Source organism: Tribolium madens, unplaced genomic scaffold (assembly GCF_015345945.1).
Source record: "Tribolium madens isolate multiple individuals breed KSU strain unplaced genomic scaffold, Tmad_KSU_1.1 Scaffold_3;HRSCAF=73;Tcas5.2_LG2, whole genome shotgun sequence".
Lineage (NCBI taxonomy): Eukaryota > Metazoa > Arthropoda > Insecta > Coleoptera > Tenebrionidae > Tribolium > Tribolium madens.
The window spans coordinates 6,461,986-6,485,728 of record NW_025401006.1 but is presented as its reverse complement, the minus strand read 5'-3'; the positions used below and the strand labels follow the sequence as shown (position 1 = coordinate 6,485,728).

The 23,743-nt window shown below is 32.5% G+C and overlaps 1 protein-coding gene across 1 annotated transcript; it reads left to right on the top strand.

The window, feature by feature from the left end:
* The first annotated feature begins 610 nt into the window (after positions 1 to 610).
* Positions 611 to 23,330, top strand: LOC123007615 (trace amine-associated receptor 1). The gene is made up of 7 exons (XM_044403001.1): positions 611 to 736; positions 5,688 to 6,017; positions 6,268 to 6,393; positions 10,031 to 10,147; positions 12,973 to 13,266; positions 21,507 to 21,761; positions 22,316 to 23,330. Exons 2-7 carry the CDS (start codon positions 5,799 to 5,801, stop codon positions 22,571 to 22,573), a joined length of 1,269 nt encoding a protein of 422 aa, XP_044258936.1. The 5' UTR covers positions 611 to 736; positions 5,688 to 5,798; the 3' UTR covers positions 22,574 to 23,330.
* Positions 23,331 to 23,743: the final 413 nt, after the last annotated feature.

Here is a 23,743-nt window from a genome sequence, read left to right as displayed (position 1 = left end):
CAAATTCTTGGAGGGCGGGTGCTTGTGCTATGGCTTCCTTACGTGTCATCGATTTTACAGCCGTACTAATGGTTGCTTATTAGGTTAATAAGGTGTTAATTAACCTTATTAACAAATTAAAAATTAAAATTAGTTACGCTTACAATTTTTTAATATTTATTTTGTCCCGGCGCATCCACCAGAATTAATGACTGTTTATTTTTAATTATTCTCTGTTATATTCTACCTTAATTTTGCTCTCAATTTTAGTTTTAATAAAACTCTATTTGCAAAGTAAAAAATAAAGCTTTAACTTCTTTGATTTCATCACTTGAACCGCGTCGTCTCTATAATTCTCCTTGTGTTGAGAGAAGGGATAATAACTCGAGACGCGAAACAATACTGAATTTTGCAGTAAATGAGGCTGTAGTAATATTTCTAAACGTAAAGATTTTTAATTGTGGTTTCTTTGATGATGACAATTCCTTGTTTACTAAATTTAATTATTAAATTGTATTTAGTTTATAGCGAATATCGTTGAACACACAGAGATATTTGGTTGAAATGCGCTTGCTTGAATAAGGGAGGATCAGCACTATGCCAGGACTATGTCTGTATCAAGTTCGGAAACTGCAGTCGTTATCTGGCGGTTTGCGCGAATGGCCTTTTTGGGTTTGGTTCTAACAGTTACGTCGTGATATCGCGAAAACTAATTTAATTTTAATTTTGTTTTAATTATTTTTGAAGATTATTATTGGTACGTATTAAAGACAGTTTTTACATTCACACTTAGTATTTAGTTAAAACAAATATTAATTTGTTAAAAAATTATCACCAACCATGTATAATTTTTTTTTGTATAATCAATATTCTTTGTTAGATTTCCAAAGGTTTAAGAATTGAATTTAAGCTCGCAGCTTAATAAAAAGATAAAAAAATGAATGATTAGTTACCGCGACTGTATCGTTATTCAGGTCGCTTCCTTTATTTCGGAATGTTTTTTATTGCTTTACGCAGTTGGGTGTTGTTGAATTTTATATTAAAACGAAAAACCTTTAAGACGACTCGGAATAAATTCACCGTCAGTCGCGAGTTTAATTATGTTGTTTGGAAAATGTTACTTGTTTTGACGGAAATTTGTTTTGAGTTTTGAAATGGAGTGCTTTATTGTAATAATATTATATAAACTTTAGAATGGTTAATATTTTTAAACTTTTCAAACTGGACTAAATTCTACCTTTAAAACGGATCGTAAAAATATTTTGTTTCATATTTTATCAAAGGAAATGCGCTCGAGCAAAACCTAATATAAAACATTCAGAATTCAAATTTTCAAAGTCATACATACTTTTATTTCACGTTCTTCTTACTAAAATTTTTCAAAACTAATTTAATTATTTTGAAACGTTTTCCTTCTTAAAAACTTCAAATTGTGCAAAGTTTTTTAATTTAACCGAACTTTAACAACACCGGCTGTAATTTTTACTTTTTACAAAATTAAATTACTCCGACGTGTTAACAATGGCTTGATATTTTTTAAAATGAATTTTGATAGAAATTCCTTTAGGTTGAAAATAAAAACCAATTCCTAATGAGCGTAGCCAGTTTTCTTACCCTTTCAATAAAGTTTAATAATGTTGGTTAATTAATTAATCTCTGCAAAATGTTACAAACGGACTTTTTGTTTGGTTCTTTAAGATTCAAATTTCTTGTTTGTAAGGAAAACAATAATTTCGTGCACATCTATATGGTTGAGTAACTAATAAAGTTTTACTTATATATTTAGAGCAATTGTATCGATTCAGTTTAAGGTAATTTAAGTTGATGAAGTTAAAAATAAAATAACACGATTAGTTGTCAATAAAATTAAATTTTTAATACGAGTTGGTTTTTATTTAAATTTTCACTCACACGTAGTTAGAAAAGCAAATTTATTTAGTTGTAAATACCTGCCGAATGGAATAAAATGAAGAAATAGAATAAATTTGACTAATTGCATTCCTCAGAGCTTTGAAACAGTTCTAAAAACACTTAAATAAGTTTTTAATTAAATGTAGCCGAGAAGTTAAAATTTTTCGTTGAGCCTAGCAACATAAATAATAGTTATATCCTCTTCTTTATGGGCTAAAAGAGGCGAATTCTGGCCACTCTAACCTTAAAGAAATAAATCCAAAAGTAATAAAGATTGGATTGTTTGGAATTGTGGCTTCCTGTAATTGAGATCTCTTGATAAAGTCCTAAAGTTTATTCTTCTGTAAATGTAGGTTAGGCAGTTTCATCACACTTTTAACTGCATTTTAAAATTTTATAAACAATCAAATATTTTTGGTTTGCTTTTAAAACGTGTAGTGTGGGGTGACTGAAGCAAACAAAGGGTTGTAAATTTTTTTAATGACACTTCTGGAAAAGAACAACAATTAAATGCAAACCAGCCACTAGAAATCGATCGATTTTTATTTAACTTTGGGCCGGCTGGGTTGGAAAAGACAATAAATAAAATCTTGAGAATATAAGAATTGCAAACGATGACTGTTGTACATAAAATTACATTTATTCACCCTCAAAAAGTAAATAAGACAGAGAAGAAAAATAGCATTTTTGTGGTCGTCGTCCTTAACGTTTTCAATATTTGTGTCTGTGCAAAATTATGCTCTATTTAGTGATTTTTTGCCCTAAAATATGCTCTATTGCTTTAGACACATATCTCTATAAATTATATTGTCGAGTGTATCACATACATCTGGGAGCTATAAAAACTTATGCAAAAGCGTTTGCGTAAAGTGGAGCTTCGGTATTATTTGCTTAGGGCGGAAACTCCGGGTGATGACAAACCCTTCTAAACAGGTCGCCCTAGGGCAGTAAATGATTTGCACCCCCCGCTTACGACATATTCTACCTAAATAGGTCGGCCTCAAATATGTAAAACATAAATCAAAAAAGTTTTTTTTATAACACTGATGTCGATTTGGAGAATCATGCAAACAGAGTTGTTTTTCGCAAAAATTCTGAAATTTATGATGAGTTTGGTGCAAAGTAAATTTTTAATTGTATGGTAGAAAATGATTAAAACGCTCTTTTTAGAACTAAAAGCTGCAAAATAAAAATAATTAAAGCAGAATTGTTTTTGCAAAACTTTCCACTTTAAAATTGCTTTGTTTGGATTTTCCAATAAACCCTCTGCAAGAATATTTATAGAAATGGTCCATAAACAGAAAACAAACAATGTAAAACCTCTAAATTATGTAGGTGTCTAAGGGGTTGAGAAATATTGCACTAATAGTGGAAATAGCTGTGTGGCGTTCAAATATGAATTTTAAAAGCCTCTCTGGCTCTCTGCTAAAGCGGAATTAATGATTAATTTTATGCGAATGCAATGAACGACTAAATAAAAGACTCGACAAATATTTTCCCGGAACTAATTGCTAAGTGAACCGTGCATTTCCCGTTTTTTGAGTGATGGAAATAAAATATAATAATACTTGATTACTTTGCAAATGTATTTAAATGCGAGTCACAAAGTTAGAATTAAACAAAGTGACAAGCAGAAATTAAAATCCACAGAATTAACATTTCTGGCATATTGATGAGTTGTTTATATGTTTAAAAGACCGACTTTCTGTCAGATTATCCTGGTGGATGAGCAGTGTCGAGGGTCTTGCATAAATATTTTTATTTAATTGAAATTCCTTTCTTTGGGCCCATTTGCGGTCAATTGTTGCATCGCGGTCAAATAACACTGTGAGTCAAATCCCAAGTGGCAATATTCATCGAAAATATTTTCATTTGATGCAGGTCCGGTTTCGGCAGATGTTTAACTTATAAGTTGTTGAGTCAATAACAGAGCCGATTTATTATTCACGCATTTGCACTTGAATGCGATCTTCGGTTAACATCGGAATATAATGAAGTTTTCCAAGAAGCCGAGAAGTTGATTTCCGCATTTTCCGCCAAGAAAACGGTTTTGCAATTGCTTTTCATAACTCACTTATACAACTTGCTGATTTTTAGCGAAATCTGATGCCGGGAATTTTTTTCACAACGGCGGAGCGAATCTTAAGTGTTTTTTCGACGATATCGATCCGATCTAAGATTTATACACGTAAGAATTACACTTGTACTAAAGCAGTTTTTCATAATTTGCATGGGAGATGTGACAAGCTTGAATTTCGAGAAATCGGGTGGAAGTTTAAAGAAATGAACTTGCATCAAATTGAAGTGTCAGACACATGTGGCTGAAACCACATGTCAATAGCGTGAATACTATCAAATGCAGCCTTTTTCCCTTTTCCTCCACATATAAAAAACAGTATATTAATAATTACATATTTTATTTGTTCTTTTTATTTTGTGATTGTAACAAACTGATTTGTATCCATAAACTGTCATTCAGATACGTATTTCTTTTCAGAATAGACAAATTAAAGATAAAACTTAAAGATAAAATGATTATTTAGACCCAAACGTCACATAAGTGACCACTTTAATAACTAAATGTCACACGTAAAAGTTTTACTTTCCAGTCATTTGGAGTAAAAATTCTATTTTTGTGCTTTTACTTTATTTTTTACTTTTACCGTGACATTTACCAATTTGTCTTTCTTTTGCTGCTTCAGTAATTTCTGAAGAGGCATATTTTAGATCATCAGCATTCGACATTTTGCACTACTAACTGCACTAGTTAAATTAATAAACATTTTTGAAAAACTTAACACAAATTCCGATACTAGTGCGTAATGTTTCTTTATAAGAATAGTTATGATTTTATTAATTGCAAAGTGTCCTGATTATTTTGTTCATTTACTTACTTGTTACAGTGTGGTCTTTTCTCTCAATTTAAATACGTTTGAAAATAAAATAATATATGTTATTCGGAATAAAAGTGAGTTTATGCTGTAGTTCAGTTAAATTATTTATATAAATAAACGTTCAGTATTGCCGCATAAACTCACTTCTATTCCTATAATAACATAATATACTAGTGTTAAGTTATGAAAAAAGTTTAAAAATATAACAAAAAATTACGTTGCAAGAATTTTTTCGATAGTTTGACAATTCAGATACCTACAAAATTTTCCTAGAACTTTTTATACAAAATTGCCTAAATTTTTTTTTTGTTTCTAATTTAAGTTATATAGGTAATTTTAGAGTAATTCATTTATTTAAAAAGTGTCAAAACAAAAAAAACAGTCGTAAACATCTGTAAGCAGTTCTGTTTTTAGTTTTTGTTATTTAATAGCAAATGTTTTCAAAATGTAAATTTTTTTAGAAACTTGGTTAAACTCAGATTGATTTTAACAATTTTTATATAAAAATTGGATATTGTTTATATAAAAAAATGTATATAAAACGATAACAAAAATTAATTAATGTGATGAAACAAGCCGTTTGAAATTTTCAAAATATTTTTTTAGTAATTTCATATTTGAAGTTTTTTCACTTTCCTCAAACTGAATTTATCTTTTCGTGTTGAAACATATCGCCTGCTTCTGTATTTACTTATCTCTGAGTATATTTGTCCGAGTGTGATGTGAAACTGCAACTCAGGGATAGCTCAGATAAGGGCGGTTCCTCGATCGTGAGCCTCTGGGCCTCTAAATCACTCGTTATTAGGTGTTTCTTCTTTGCCTGCTTGCAGTTAATCTATCAAATCGAATCTGTCCTCCCCGAAGCCATTTCTTCCAGCCATTAATTAGCCGATTTTGTTCCAGCCTCTCCAATGTGTTTTGACTTGAGAAATTTTACTAAAATCGAGTGCAAGATGCTTAAAACAAGTGGCAGTGATTACAAGCATAGGTAGCAATAAAGTGAAAAAGTGAAAAATGCACCACAAAACTGCGATTTTGGTGGCGCCAGCACTGCAAAACAGCAGCTGTACGCATCCGAGGTATAGTCAAGCAAGTTTCTTGTCTTTGCTGGGTCTTGGAGATGTACTGCAGGCCCTGATTGTCTTCCTGCTAACTGTGGGGGTCCTTGCAGCGAATGTTTTACTCATCGTTGTAATCAACAGCAGGAGATACTCCAAGTATATTCACTCGCAGGTAAAATTTAGAAATAGAATTTTTAGTAGCTTATCAAAGACGGATTTTTTTAGAAAGTGTTGATACTTGTCGTGCTAATCCTCAAAAATAGGATTTGCAAGATTAACTTTATTACAAAACGCTGTTATTTTTAAACACTTACTCAAGAAGCTATTTACTGTCTCAAATATTATTATTTCTGCACATGACAAATTAGGATGTTCTTTTCCACCCTTGCGCCGCATTTAATTAAAATTAGAAATTGTTTTAGCCGCGTTATCTGCTCACGTCTCTGGCATGTAACGATCTCGCCATGGGTCTGTTGGTGACTCCCTTCGCAATTGTCCCATCTCTGAGGCACTGTTGGCCCTATGGAGAGCTAGTCTGTCAAATCCAGGTAAGCGAATTTTGTTAAGTTGATTGATATCGAATTTGACCATTATGTTTAGGTAATTACTATAACAGAGGATCCGTTAATTGCAACTGACGGCGATGAATTGGGGCAGCGACGAATTATCGGCGGAATGTTTACAAAAGAATCCGGTTTCTGGTTTTTAATTCGAGCTATTAATTTATAAAATTACAACGGTTTTTGCATAAATTTAATCTAAAACAATTATTTCGACCCCAATTACTAGCGGCATAGGTTGAGTAATTGAATTAAGTGTGGGTCAGTTCCGTAAAAAGCAAAATTTCGTTAGCAATTCTAAAAATAATGTTTTTAGTTTTTGAGATTTATTAAGATTAGTTTAATCCTTGTTTTCGGGTGAGTTTTGATGGTTGTTTTAGTCGCGTACCTGACTTGCAGCAAAATTGCGGCTCTTGCAACTTAGCGAACTTTCTCTCGCCATAAATTACACAAGTGGTAAAGTTAGCTTAATATAAATATTCAAACATTTTTTGTTTAAATTTAATTGTTTAATAGCGCGTGATTTATTTTCTTTTAGACTAAACTTCAATGAAAATATAATATGTACTTTGCTTTCGAGTGCTCTATTGACTTTAATAGTCTCAAAGCTTAGGCTTTGAACTGAAACCGACTAGACGGCGCTGGCTTAAATTCAAGAAAACTTGGTTTAGCCTTTAGGAATTTGATAATTTTATTTACATATTTCATGAACCGTAAATTTAGTCATATAGTAATATATGTTTTTTATTGATTTTCTTGTTGAATTTACACAGAATATGGATTCTATAGATAAAATGTCACTCTTTACAGGAAATAAATACAGCAAAACTTTCTGACATTGCAGGTCGTAAAAGAATTTAACTGACCCGAGATACAATGCACCAAACAAAATCAGCAATGTTCCTCTCGTCTATCTCTCGCGCTACAATGCTTCAACACAACTAATAATATTTTGATATTTTTCTCTAAGAGGCGCATCTGTTATCTTACGATTTATACGCACTCGATATATTCTCAAAATAAAAAAGCAATATTATGTCAGCTTTTTCCGAGACAAACATTTCTACGTAAGAAAATCCCGAACTGAAAAATATTTGCCCAATTCATTGTTTCTTAAAGCAAACATATAAAAATCAATCCTGAAAAAGTGAAGTTAGAGCGGAGTTTTTTATTTGTTTTGATAAATTATTGAAGTGGGTTTCTTTGTTTGGCTTGGTGTGGAACACTTAGTAAAATCCAGAGGATTAGGCTTCTAGTCCTCTCGATTACAAACGATTACCTTAGCCCGGTGATGACAACATTTACACCCAAACCTATTTACAAAAACAAATAGCCAGAGATAAAATTTATGTTTATGGCCGTGGTTTGTTGGACTGAATTTTCTATCAAGAGTTGAGAGAAGTTATTAGTAAAACAATTAAAAATGGTGGATGCGCCGGGCGATAATTAACTTGTGTTTATTTAACTTGTTTCATAAATACAAATATTTGCGTTTTGTTTTAATTTTTAAACACAACTTTTGCGCATTATGTTGATTTAGTCTTGCTACAAGCCACCGAACTAAAGCCTTTATGACAATAATTACCCACTGTCGCATTTATAAGCTCGCTTCTGGCATTTAGAATTAATTTGCAACTAGTACGGTCTGGACCAGCACAGTACAGATGCAATCAAATTTGCATAAATTGAAACATGTAAGAGTTGATGAGTGTAGTTATCACCCTGATAGGCATTATCCTGCGACAATGTGTTCCTCAATCAATTCGCTATCACAGACCATTAACTCCACCAAATGGAACAAAATGCATACGGATCCCGTTTACAGGGTCACCGGTTTGACACTGATGTATGTCTACAGAGCACTTAGCCAGGATTTTGGCCAACACGAACAACTAACTTTGTTCGCGTTAGGACCTTTTACCAGTTTGGAAACATGCAATAGAACAGACCGGACGGTCAAACAGACTTGCACAAAAATTATCAAAAAAAAATATAGCAGTATAATATAATGTTGAGATATACCTAAAAGCTTTTTTCAAATATTAGTTTTGAAATGTCTCTCGGAGACTTCTTTGTCTTAAACTGCCTCCACTATATGCGTCGCGCCGATCCGATTAACTCAAATAATTGATTTTCAATTATTACCAATCATGTTCTATTTTATATACATTGAAGATAAATTTTTTAATATTGATAATAACTATTCTAACAATTTACAAGTCCAAAAAAATTAATTAGATAATTAGATGATCTCAGAAGAAAAAAAATTAATTCATCATAAAAAGCTATTTATTTTAATAAAAGTACTAAAATACTTTCTAACGTTTACACCTAAAGTTCTACTTCAAATATTAGTTCCAAGAGTATTAGAGCAAAAATTAAAAAATGCCCATGCTTTTCACAAATATTAAAACAGTTAATAAAACGCAATTAGCGAATTATAACCGAGAACGAAGTTTTCTTCAAAGGAATTGCAGATTACATCTAAATAAACATCAATTAAAACACACGGAAAATACATCCAAAGCGGATATACCTACACATTCATTAAAAAAATCTATAACTGGAATTCCAAATGAACAGTTCTTAATGGCAAATCTTATCAAAAAATAAAACGCATCGTCAATAAATAGTAAGAATCTGGTGGTGCTTTTTTGCCGTCCCGTTAACTTATCTTGCGGTCAATCGGAGAAGCTATAACAGATTTATGGTACTTCGTGACTCGAATGAGATAATTCAATTTATTGTTCCACATTTCGAATTGGACCACTGACGGATTCTGGTGGACAGTGCGAATGGTGATTCTCTAGCTTGTTTGCCATTATTCAAATTGTGTAATCACTGCTGGGCTTGCAGAATAAGAGCATTGTTTAGACCAGTCGACATGCGAAGCAAATTTTTACGATTTTCTTTGTAGAAAAACTCAGACTAAAGAAAAAAGCCAAGAAATACCTACTTAAAACGGAACATTTATTAAATATTTCTTTGACTACTTTTGTGCATTTCAATGATAAAAGTAATTAATTTAAATATATTAAAAAATAGTAAAGAAACACACAACATATAAACGATACTATTTTAGAAATATTTTTACTATAGGTACGGTTTGTCTTTGATAATTCGTTCAGATTCAATTTGTGTAGAAAGCTCTGAAACCACGTTCAAAAATCAGTCTTGACTTTGCCATCAATTAACACGTTGTAAACGCGCACCCTGTAAAACAATATATTTTCCGAGTCCAGATAATAATTACTGAAAGGTAATCCATCTTCCCTTCTTCATGGAAGCTAATGAAAGGCACACTTGCTTGCTTTTTAATTATGATTTTTTTTCAGTTTACTTAACTGAAACTGATATTAATGGCACGTATTTTGTTATAAATCTGGGCAGCATAATTTATCATTAAATAAGCTTAAATGCATTTTTCCTCAAAGAGATCCGCGTTTCATTAAAACGTTATTTATCACACTAAACATTTTTTGTAAGCTCATGTGTGGCTTTAATGCGACAAAAGATTAATTTATTTAAAACCCTGGTAAAAACATGCAAATTTTGGGTTAAAAAATGTTATCGCAAGAGCGGTGGCGTGTTTATATTCTTGTAACATTGTCTTCATTGATTCTAGGCTTTGCTCAGAGGGGCTATAAGTCAGCAGTCTGCAGTGATCTTAATATGCATGGCCATGGATAGGTATCTCTGTATGCTTCATCCTGCCCGTTATCACAAACATTCCAGCAAAAAGGTGAGGAATTAAAATAAGGATCGATAAAATCTTGAAATGTGATATTCATTAAAGGCGCTTCATTTTTGTGAAAGTCGGCTTATATAGGAAGCGGTCGCCACTTTAGTTAGGCCACTTCAAAATTCAATTACTGATGGTAACAAACGTAACTATAGCCGAAATTACCGCCATATTGATTCTCTTAATTAATGTCTAAAGCCTCGACCATAGGATTTTGCGGTTTACGCCTTCTCCTTATCTCCGAAGCAATTTCACACACTTGGAATTAGAAGCGCGCTAATAAATTTTCTTATTTGGTGAAAAGCGTTTAAAAAAGCCTCGACGAGGAAATTGACCATCAATCATCGATGATGACAGCTCGAGTCCAGAGACCGGTACAAAAGCTATTACTGTTTTTACTTCGTAACCTAAATTTCGATGCACTGTTTACAAGAATGTGTTTACAAGAAGTTGCTGATTGTATTGACTAACAGTGACAAAACGGCCAAATCGAATTATACGCTTTTGTACAATTTTGATCACAACCGGTTCGAGAAGCTGAATTAATCAAGCAGTTAGTTAGTGAATAGTAAACGAAGCATGGATTCAAGTTTATTGAAACATGACAATGCATCCTTGTTTGTAAAATATGTCAAGAACAGGAGGATGAAACAAAAACTAGAAAACAATAAAACGATTATGAATAATTGCCTTATAATTAATCATCCAACTAATAAAATATGTCAACATTTAGAAACATTCTTCAGGAATATTTTTTTGGATTTTGTAACCCAATTAAAAGCACCATTTACAAAATCTGATCTCGGCCTGTTTCGGACATATTGTCACTGAAGAAGACAGACAGTCGTTTTTCTTGTAGAAGCGGAGCAACAACAAGAAACGCGATTTCAGCTTCGATGTTTCAACAGTAAATTGGCGTTAGTTTTCTGGATAATAACTTTCAGATTGACGGCTCACATTCATTACAAAAGAAGTGTAAAACATTTATCAAAATCGAGATCTTTATGGATGGATTTTTGATGAAAACTTTAAAAATAGTGTGTGTTTGAAGTCTCTAAACAACTCGATTTTAATATAAAGTCAGATCCAATAAACAACGTTGTGGAATTTTATTGAATACCCGGATATTGGCGTGTATACAAACCTAATGAAATGTAGATTTTTTAATAATAAAATAATAAACAAATATTGAAACCACGTTTTAACTTTTTTTTTCTGCTTTTCAATTATGATTTACGCAAGTATATATTAGGACTGTTTGGCTTTTATGGGAAGTTGTTATCTTTCCAACTCAGTGATTCAGAAACTGTCGTTAATTCTGTTTACTATGTATGAAATCGGTTGTTAATGCGACTGTTAGAATCAAAACAGATTAAAAGTGACTTTGCAAAATAATTAAAAGTCATTGTCAATCATAGTCGTTGTTAGTCGCAAGGTTATAAGTTTTAAGATGCAACTCTTGTCTATATTTTTAATAATACCTTTTACTGCGGCAGTAGTAGTTACCATTTACACACAGAACTTCAGATATGTAGTAGTCGTTTCGTTATTACGGCACTTTGAGGACTTTTATAAGTGTTTTATTCAATTATTTGCAGCGAAATAGACCTATTAAGTCTATAACGATATCATTAGCACACTTTCTTTTTAATTTCTTTGAAACGCCAGTTATTCTGAAAAGCTCATCAGCAGGTAAATTAAAATTAATTTTGATTGCCTAAAAGCATTTTCCTTTTTTTAAAACTCCATTCAAATTTTATCAGTAAACTTTTTCTTGTTTCAATCTAATTATTTTAGTTTCCAAATGAACAAACGGTGTCAACGACGTTATTTATGTTGTATAGTTAAAATTTTACTGCAAAATGAATATTTAATTGCAGTGTCACGGTTCCCACTTGGCAAAAAGCGGGGGATTAATTCGGAACAAAGTTAAAAGGCTTGTACCACATTATGAAGTTGCAAGACAATTTGCAACGATTAATTGCACAGCAGAAAACCACAAGTCTGCGATTCATTGTCTAACTAATATTTCATTCAATCTAAAGATAAAAATTTTCATTGAATCGGAAACAAGTGTTGTGGCTGCTTTATTTGTAATTAGGGTGAGTTTATCGGAGCCATTTGTGAACATTTTAAGCCGTTCAGTGCTGAAATTAGAACATTACGGGCAGATAGTGCTTCGGGAGCTGAAAAAATTTGGGAGAAAAATGACTCGTTGAGAGACATTGGGAGTTCTGGTAGAGTGCTTGATTCGGCTTTTTTGCGATTAGGGAGCGAAAGGAGAAGTGAAGGGAGGATAAGCACCTTCATACATTTTTAACAAAAGTTTTTTTATTTTGCCACTTTAGAGAATTAATTCCAGTAGAGTAAATATGCAAAAATATTTCAAATGTCGGACACAAATTTCGGTTGTCAGATTGCATACGGCGCAGTCGTAAATTCCTGGATTTTCAAAGATGATTTGTATGCAGCACCGCTTTTGTTATTATAGGCGTTAGATTTGAGGATGTCACAAAAGAGACTCTATTATACTACGGTACATGATGGTAATTGTGTTTTGACCAAAATAATATCATAATAGACAAAGTTGGGAGCTGGAGATAAGTCTAAACTCCGCATGTTACAAAGAACAGCAAGACTACAAAAAGATTCACAGCAATAAAAAATATTAAAATCCGGGTAACCTGAGAACAATGTCTTGCATAATTCCACAAAATCGGTCCAGAAAAGATTGTTCTCTTTCCACAAATCGAAATTTTATGACGTCCTGCGAGTGCAGCAGGATTTGTTTTTTTTCCATTATGTAAATCCTGTTTTGGTTGCAGGGCTGTGTCGCTATCATAAGCATGACATGGATAATGTCGGTAACGTTGTTCTCGATTTTGGTGCTACCTCGTGGCGGTTACTACTTTAATCCCACGGGAATGTTGGCTTGTGAGCCGTTTTACACCCGTGCTTCCATCAGAATCTTGGCCGCGTGCGGTTTTTACTTTCCCACAACCATGATTCTGATGTACTGCTATGGATCCGCTTTCCATGTCAACAAGCTGAGATTGAAGAAGTCGGGATGCAACACAATTGCGAGTCCTGATGACTATGGAGGGACCAGCATAGAAAAGGTATATCCAAAATATGCTTTCCAGTAGACATACTTCTTTTGTAGAAAGTGTGACAGAAATCCAATTATTTATTGTATAAAAGTTTTGTTTTTTCACGAATCGTCGTAAACAACTTTTAAAACTGAGCTTTATTTTTTTTCTTGTTTTAAATCTTACGTTGATTTCCACTTAAGTTTACACCTTTGCATTCTTATCTTCTTGAGTATCTACTTACACTTAAGAAATATTAATACTTTCCATAAATATTTTTATGCTCCACTTTTAGGTTTGTTTTTATACACTTACATTCTCATAACCTTTATTACCAACGTAAACAATTAAACATTTTAATAAGTCCCGACGTTATTATGTCTTCATTAATACTTACTTATAAGACAAAATAAATCCTACTTTTTTACTGTGTTATATTTACATTCTTAATTTCTCATACTATTAAGTATTTATATGTAAATATATTTCTGTATTCTTCTTGTTCTAATTTAAAAAAAGCTACTTTTATTTAATTTTTATATTCTTAAATTTTTATGTTTAGGTACATTTCTTGATTCTCAAAATTTCACGTCCTAACGCGTAGAAGAAAACATAGGAATTTTTAAAATAGGGTTGTTGCATCTATCGGAGTTTTTGAGTTTTTTTTACTTTTATACGTTAGAGATTACTTTACAAAGAAGCGATCCATCAATAAATTAACTTGGAAGAATTTGAAATACTACAATTTCGATTATTAAATTTGGGGTAGAATTTAAACCCGAGACAAATTCCAGCTTTACTACGTAACAATCCCAAAAGCACTGACGACAGTGCAGTGACAACTAGCAGTGGCAAGTGGAATTATATGGCAAATGTTTAATCACAACGTTTAAATGTACTCATTTTTGGCATCATAATTATTACTGTATGCACAGAACACAGATATTAAAATAAACAAACACCAAAATATAACGTTAAAACAGATCTGCAATCTGCATTACCGACATTCAAACAGCCAATGAGCGCAAAGAATAGATTATTACCTCACAGCAAATAAAATGCACGTGTTTTGAATGTATTTTATTTTACGAGTTTTTGAATTTTTTTGTACTAAAATTAGGATTTCAAAAAAAAAAAACATGGGGCAATTATTTTTTAATAAAGATTCAGAATATGCAATAAAAAATATGTACAACGACCCAATTGTTTTAAGTCATAATTTTTGCTGTTTTTTGTTTTGTATTTGTTTTTTGACAAGACCCATTTAAAATTTAGTAAATACATTAAAGCTACAATTAAGTACGAGTACATCCTTATTTAATAAATTATCTAGTTTCTAGACACCTGTATGTTCTTAATTTTAAAAAATTAGTTTTACTCAAATGTATCCCTTCTCGAACCTTCAGTGTTTAAAACAATTTAGAACGATAAATGTAGAACTCTTTGCTTAGGCCGCCTTTGAAATAATAAAGTGGATTAAATAGTCTTTCGAATTGCACTAATCCCGGCTTACAGATTAAGCCTTTGTTATTTCCGCCGATTTGAATTTTTGGTGTGTCTATTACAACTCGTGTTATAAAAGAGTAATAATTTGAATATGTCATGTAGTGATGGGTTATCCCACGTATAAATAACACCTCATTACTATTTATGTCGGATGCAATTTATGGCAGGCAAAGTTATGGCGTTTAAATTCTATCCAGCTCGGTATTTCACAAAACATTAAAAATGGAGTGGTTTTATGTTTTGTCACATCTCATATCTCATCTCCGGAATATCAATCGCGTCATTCGCCGATGAGTTATCATCCTGAAACAATTATCCTCGCGATTAAAATATAAATTAGGTGAAATATATCTTTAAACGAACAAAGCTAGAAGGTTTAGTGATAATCCATCAGACTTAACAAAATTAATAGAAATTTTGTAACAAAAATCGCAAATTTTTGATGAATTTAATGAAAGATGCGGAACTGCAACACATTTAGTGCTAAATTACTTTATATAAAGGCGCCAAATATTCTTGAACATATTGGCAAAGCGTACTGGAGCTGCGCCAGAATAAAACAAAAATTATATCGAAGAAACTCCTCTTTATTAACTTGGTATCGGTTCATTCAGCCAGACGACAAAATTGAAAAATTATTTAGACAGTTCTAAAAGTCGCTAATAATGAAGGTTAAGAGAAATCTCTAGCCATTTGATTTTCTAAAATCTAAATAATGAATATCAAAAATTTTGTCTGGTTTTCCAAAAGTTTTGTAATTTCAAATATTTGTTTCTATCTTATTAATAAACACACATCTGCACTAGTAAAATTAAGTTTAACATACATTATCATTATTTAAATTACAATTAGAAAAAAAAATAATTTAATTCAAAATACATGCACAGTTCTTACTTTTGAAATTGTAAAGTGTTCAGACAAAATAAAACATATTGACTGTAACGTCTTAACAAAGCGCAAAAATAGAGGTACTGAATGACATTAAAAATGCATCATACAAGAGTAATATGCTTCAATTCCGCAAACTTCTAAAAAGTTCTAACTGTTAAACATCTTGTGAAATATTATATTTTTCAGGTGCTTTCATTTTAATAAAGAGAATTGCGACTTTTCATTTTATATTAAATATGACACACTAATCAAATTACTGTCGTGATGTGCCACTTCGTTTCTTTGGAGGCATTAACCTCGAAGCAGAAATTTGTCGATTTTATATCTGCTCTATTCAATAATCATCTCGTAATATGTAAAGAGAATCGCATTTAATTATTTATTGGCATAAAAACAGTCTGGTGAAAAAGCAAATAACAAGTAAATTCACATTTTTCCCGGAAAATGCGCTTTTCATTGTTGCGGTTCTATTTGATAACACACAGTTTGAGAATGTCGAGATTATCGAAAACGATAAATAACGATTGAAAAATTTTAACTAATATTTTTTAGTGTTTTCTATTTGCAATAACAGTAACTGGTGACTTTTTTTGGTTTGTTAATTTAATAGAGATTTGTGTACCACGCACGTTTTTTAAATGAAACAGGTATTTTTGATGCAACAAGAAGCTTTGTTTCGAAAAACATCAAGTTGAAAATTAATTTCCTGTCGGTAAATATGAATTAATGCATTTGTTTATGTTATCTAAAAACACGTTTTACCAGATATATTATATTCAGGATGTTTATTACTGTTATAGCAAACGATAACATCCAATTAACTGAGAGTTTTGCATTTCAATAATCTTATTAGGGTCCTGGAAGCTTTGACTTGATTCGTAAAATATGAAGCTTTTGCATCGAGTTACAAAAAAGAAAATTTCATTTAAACATAATCTCTTTTTAATGTCCTCTATCAAATTTAATTTTGGAGCAACCACATGAGTTAAATTCTTTTCAAACGCATCAAACAGAGAAGAATCTTGGAATATTTTTTAATCGGTGCGTTCTTATTATTCGAGTTCTTTTTTTCAAATTTAAACAAACCGTCTGCATGATTTATTCATAAACGACGCAATCTCTAGAATTTTCCGCACGCAATAACGCGTACAGATTACAAATAGCTTAATTTTGGAAATAAATGGAGACATAAATTCGCCGTTTTATATCAATCTTACCGGATTTTCGATTATTGTATAGTCTAACGGCTTTTTTATTCAAGGTGACGGCTCTTTAAGTTTTAAGGGCACAGCTTGTAGACATAAATCATGTTTAGCGCTCGTGAAAATTGTCAGCTTAGGTAAAAAGTTTCATTTTTTCGGTTTTGCGATAATTCGCGTATGTTGACCGCAATTTTATTATCTCTCGGCCATGTTGACCACGTCCATTGAAAAAATCGCAATCAAGCTCTGAAAATTTTTGTCGGAATTTAATGATCCGCAAGAATCGGGTATTATGACACATGAAAAGACGGGGGTTGCTTTAATATTTTATAACACTAACGCGAAAATTGATGACCTGGTGGAACATGAATAATGGAAGCGGAATATGATAGCGTTTCTGTATGGCTAATTCAGACTCGTATGTTACATTCCCGGCTTTATCTTGGAAATAGGTGCGAATGGGATAATCGCCGGAAAAAACACAAAGCCGATTTACGATACTACCCCAATATTCAGATTTTATTGGTTTCCGTGTAATAGATATTTGCTAAAGGAGAATAAAACAAAATCTTAACAGGACTGTTACGTTTTTATAGCGCTGATATAACAAAATGCAAATTTCGGAAACGACTGCATTTCGAGGGGTGCGAAATGGCTTCATTGTGCCACCAATAGTTATACAACAAGGATTGGATCAGCCGAGATGGGATATTTGATATGGGAGAACTGACGGAAGTTGCTGTATCGCGTTTCCGGTGGCGGGACGATGGCCTTTAACACTCCCACCAGCGGGATTAAGAGTTTAGAAAAACTGTAATAAATGAATGCAATCTAACTCCTGATTAGCTAAAGTTTGATGATCAACTAAAAACATTTCTTTTTATATCTGCATCGTAGATTTCGAGTTTGTTGTCCTAAAGATTGTTAATAAAAATTCGTTTCTCATTTGCATTTTATTAGTGAGTCATATTTCGTGAAATGGGTGCTTGAAACTCTGGCAGTAAATAAATTTTCGATCTAATAGAGCTTATTTTTATTAAAGTGATTTTTAAAAGCATCGAAGAAAGTGGAGTGACAGAACAGTGTTGGAGTAAAAATCGTTATTGCAGGAAATATATTTATGTCTGTAACATTGTCTGAAAGCTCTTTCGCAAACTTTACGCTTCAACATCTCAGATTGTGATTGCCGGTCGAGTCTATTGTTATAAATTTATGTGTCTGCATAACAAAATTATTAAGTTATTTCACGGTTAAAAGCCCAAATTTGAAATTAAGTTGCATTGCAGTAGTCGCAAAGACTGCCATATGTTACAATAATATTTCATTTTCTGTGGCAATATGATTCGTTTTTGTCGTAGCAAAGTTGTCGGTTGTTTGCGCTGGATTTGAATAAATAAACGAAGAGATCAGAGCTTTTACTGGGACGCTCGAGGCCATATTCGTAGGGTGAAAGAACGATAACGACTGATTTTAGCTATGAAGAGGACACTTTTTATTAAATCGCTCATGAGGTCGAGGAAATTGGAGCAGTAACACACTCGAATCAATAGATGGAAGTTTTCTCAACTTTTTACGAACCGAACTAAATAAATTAACATGATATTGTGATTTTCAGAAGATAAATTAGTTGCGAGAATGATATGAAAAACGATCTTTTTCAAAGGCATGAGAATCTAATTAAATTCCTCGGTGAAGTTTGAAATAAAAATATTCGTTAATTGAGATTTGGTAAGCCCGGAGCGATTCAAAGGAAACAGTATTGCAAACCTCAAAGAGATAGAAAGTATCATGTAGGCATGAAAAATCAAGATTTAATTAAACTCGTTGCGAGGCCATAAGTGGATCTCTTGGATTTAATCATCTTTATTAATCGTCCTTTAGAGTCTAAACTTACACCCCAGAAGACTAGTGATAGTGGTGGCGCTAAATTATAGACTACCGGCAGTGTCATGTGGCAACATATTGTAACTAAAATGGCTCATCATCAACATAATTGCGTTGTATTTACATCAAATAATGAGTGATAGAGTGTTTACAAAACAAATTAATGCCAGTCAACAGGTCAAATATTTACCAGGAACAATTTTATTTCGAATAAATCTGACCAGTTATTTGCCAGTTTCAGATATTTTTCTGCTCTGATAAATTGAAAGAATTTCATGTTAGATTTTTGTCCCAACAAAAACTACAAACTTACTGAAATATTTTCAGACTTCTCATTATTCAAGTCAACAACAGCTTTGAAATGAAAAATCTCCCAACTTGTACAATTGGTGCAAATACTCAAAAAATACTACTTGACAATTTATTAAGCCACTTGACTTTATCAACGTTAATATTAGTCACCTCACAACGCTTCAGAATCACAAATAATTAACTACTAAATTCGTCGTTCTTTACAAATTACTGGGATGTCAAGGAATAGTTTAGAGCGGAGCAATGAAACCAAGGAGATTTTCCACCCTACAAAAACATAACGAGCTTGACGAGGGAATGTAACTTAGGTTAAATGATCTCTAAAAGTTATTCTAAAGGAACAAAGTGCTACATCATGATCGTAATTTGATTTAACAAAAATTTAGTTATCAGGCTTTTGTATTTATTTTCTCTATAAAACAATGACTTTTATACCAACATACCAAAACACTTATTAAATTTTTTAAAGAAATTACTTTACAAAGCCTCTGAAAATATTAACAAGGTATTTAAAGGTTACTTGAGCTATTCGAAACAGACAATACTTCTTTTATTACTTCTGTCGCGTTAGAATAAAATAAACCTACACAGGGGTTTGCTTTCGTTCCATTAATCCGAAAAAGCCTTAAACTCGTGTCATTGTTAAACGCAGAAAGGACAAAATATTCAAATTTAATCCGGCGTCACGGCCGAATCTCCGCAACATCAATTAAAATATGATCGTTGCTGTTAACTATTTCGGTCTGTCGGAAATAATTTAACTAAAACAACGAAGGTCAGCGAAAGCAATAATCGTCTACATAATTCATAATGTTTCCTAACAAATCGTCCGTCAAAATCTCGTTGCAAGATCATAAATATCCCGACAATAACGCAAAAAACAGCCCCACTGTGTTGTTATTTGCTTGAGGATTATTACAGTACGTGTCTGGACATTTTATCTTGGCGAGAATCAGGACGTGAGCTATCGGAAGTTGTCACCTCGGAGGTAAATCCGGTGAGCCAACAAAACCCTTCCGATGTCATCTTTGGATAAGAGGAAGCACGAAATAATCATCCGAACAACTAATTATAACTTGTGACGACCGGATAAACTCCTGGATTCAGATTTATTCCGATTTGATGTCGCTTCGAAACAAATCGTTTTACCTATACGGATGTCAAGTAGCAAAAATATAAATTCATACGAATATAAATTACATTTTTGCTAGCGAGTTACATATGCGTAAAAATGTCAACTGTGTGATAAATTACTCGCCGCTTGCGTTAAATATCGTTGATTTTGAATCTGGGAGTTTTGCTGACGGCAAAGTTGCAAACAGCTTAATTTAATCTGTTTGCACAATCACTCCATCACATGACTATTGTTGTAAAACTTCAACATTATCACCCCCCTTAGATAATCAGCTCCACTACAAAGCTCGCCGAACAGAACCAAACACAATTATTTAAGTTTAGCCAAGAAACATCACTTTTCGCAGAAAAATTGAATAATAATAAGCACTAGATGCTAAAATTATTTGTCATTTTTATAGTTTTATTACAAAATACATTTTATTTTATTTACCATCAAAAATTGCAAATGACTACGATCCGAAATCTTATTTGTTATGTCTGTTGTGAACAAACAACTTTTTTTTAAAAAAATATTAAATATTGATTTTGATTTTATTTACCAATTTCCGACAAAAAACGCAGTATTGTCGAATTTAAAATAATCCAGTTTTAATAAAAGAATTTGCATTTTATTAAAAACTTTAAGTTTGAATAATTTCAAATAACCTATCGATCTTGCATGATTAATTTAGAAAAAGAAGTTTAATACTCCTCAAACCTGCTCTCTTTATTGGGGTAAATGTTTTGTTTTCGCAACCTTTAGCAACCAACTGCACTACGGGGAATTAAAAGCAGAAGAGGTAAAGTGTCTCCGAGTTGAACTCGGTGCTTGATGTGGAATAATATTAGTCCCTCGACATGTCACCCACACGAACTTTCAGATTGTTTTATTCTTTCACTCTTGTGGTGGATCTGTTTAGACATGTTAATTGGCAACAGATCCTAGTTCCAACTCCGCAATTGTGGAGTCTACTTGTAACCTAAGTGGATTTAAGAGAACTTTACATAATTCAGTGTCAGTTGCACAGGAGTCTAATAGTCTAATTCTGAAACAGTTCTAAATCAGTTATTAGGCGCGTTTTAAATAAATGTACATATCTGAAATGAAAAGCAAATAATACTTGGCAAAGGGAGAGGTAACAGGCAAAGACGTGAGGTTTTAATTTGAAAAACCGCGTATTTATTTTGTCTGACATGCATGATCGATAAGCATATTTCATTTCTTTGTGTATTTGCTCGGTTAATGTTCGATCGCAATTAAGGAAATTCAAGGCAATATATGAAGTTCTTGTTTACAGTTTGGCCGGATTTTGATCATTATTACACGCTAATCAATTTTTGAATAAAAATATTTTTCAGTTGGTGACTCAGGAGAGACGGTTGAGTACGACAGCCTCCAGGACTATGGCGGCCATGTCCTTAGGGTTCATCGTCCTTGTCACTCCTTGGACTATTCAGGAAGTAGTCGCTGCTTGCACTGGATCGAGAGCCCCTGCCGCTCTGGACTTTTTGGCGACTTGGCTTGCGTTAAGCAACAGCTTCTGGAACCCTTTCCTCTATTGGCTTTTGAATAATAATTTTAGGAGAATCAGTAGAGAACTTCTATTTAGCAGAGTAAGTGTCCAAAATTCGAAAATTCTACTGATTCTGCATCATATTAAATATTTAAATAATCTCAATATGTTTTTACATTTTTTGCCCGGAACGGCTTAATTGCGGCCTGAGTTTGTGAATTTTTTTTATTAGCCGACAAAAATGTATAGCGAAAATGACAAATCTCTTTATCGAGAATAACGAGCTTTCGGAGTAGATGAGAGAAGAGAAAATGGAAAGAAGGAAAAGAAACGGTTTTTTGAGGAGATATTATCTGAAAACCTGACTAAAGTATTACACATGATTTATGATAAAGATTATATAACCACTCTGCAAATTATTTTTTATTATGTAAGTTTTTCGGATTGATTACCGTTATATAATATGAGATGAATTCGAATTAATATTCACTTTTAAGTCAAATATTGGGTCTTTTTATATTTGGAATTGATTGTGTCGCTGAAATTCCACATTACATATTGGAACATTGTCAAGCCTGTCCTGAAAGCTCTATTATTTCTTACGTTGTCATCCGCTCCTAATATTTATTACACTTTAATGTCCTTCTCTTTTAGCTCTTCTGTCGCAAATCGAAGGAGCCCAAGTCCCACCAACAGCACTGCTGTAGCAACAGCAGTTCGGGTGCTTTCACCCATACTCAAGGCTGTGATCTCGAAGGACTCTCTGAGAAATACTGGGGGGAGATCCTCGAAAGGACTTTATCGTCCAGTTCGCTTCAAGCCCTCCAGCGCGCCTACTCCCACCCCCGCATGGAGCGGTGCAACGGTTTACAAGAAATGAAAGTGTTCGATACTGCCGTTCCCGATTTATGAAAGTTGGATAAGACCACACAGACTTTCGATATGGGTGCGTCGGAAAGCATGGGCAGTTCGTGCGAAACGGCGACGCTATCGAAATGATTTCGTGTGGTCAAATGCAAAACCGGAGAGAAGAGAAATAAAACGAGACTAATAACGAAGTTCGGATTTGTTATGATCGTAAAAAATGCAATCTCCGCTTAATATGAATTTAAAATTCTTTGTACGGATAGTTTGAAACTAAAAAGAATTATTTAAACACATGCTTTATGGCACTTTTTTAATCCGACTAGAAGCAACAATTCCAATTTGCATGTTCTTTCATCTTCTAAATTGTTTCGTCTGCGACTCATAAAAATCTCTTTTAAAACAAGACTTGCATCATAATATGTTGCCATATTTTTTCATTGCTAACTTTCAAATTTAAAACTTTTAAATTATATGCTAAAAAGCCGGCCTATTTGTGTTGTCGGAAAAACTTGCCAAAACCTGTGTACTGTGATGAAATTTTTTCACACATCTGAAAACCCACCGAAATGTGTTTAATGTCCACAATAATAATTGTAGCAATATTGTACGTTTCATAAACAATGATATCAAGTACTGTACATTTTAGTGATATGTAAAAATGTTTGTTAGAAGACGTATGTAAATAAAATAGAATCTTTTTAATACAATACGAATATACGTAACTTGACTTGCGAATGTTATATTAACTATTGAGAGTGTGATATTTGTTTATTTCAATAAAAATGATAAAACTATTTTTATTTCATTTTGAGTGAGCCACGAGAATTTAAAAAAATCTAAACTAATTCGTACTTAAGCAAAACACTTGTATTATATATGCAACTAATAATACAGCAAAATAAACGAAAAAGTTACACCTTGTATAATAAGATCGAATAAATAATAATTTTGAATCTCGTTTTGGTAATTATTTTAAGCCTACTTAAAAAGCTTTGCCTTGAATATTTCTGAATAATTCTTCCGGTTTTGGTTTGAATTAACATTTTTAAGCAGTTTATCAAATAAATATTTTGATTATTTTATTAATGATAATGATATATGACTTCCGACAGAAGGTAGTTTTAAGTGTAAAAGGCCGTCAACCTTTAAAGCAAAAATGATTAACTATGATTAATATTTTCCAAGGCAAAAATCTGAGACTTGACCGAATTTTTA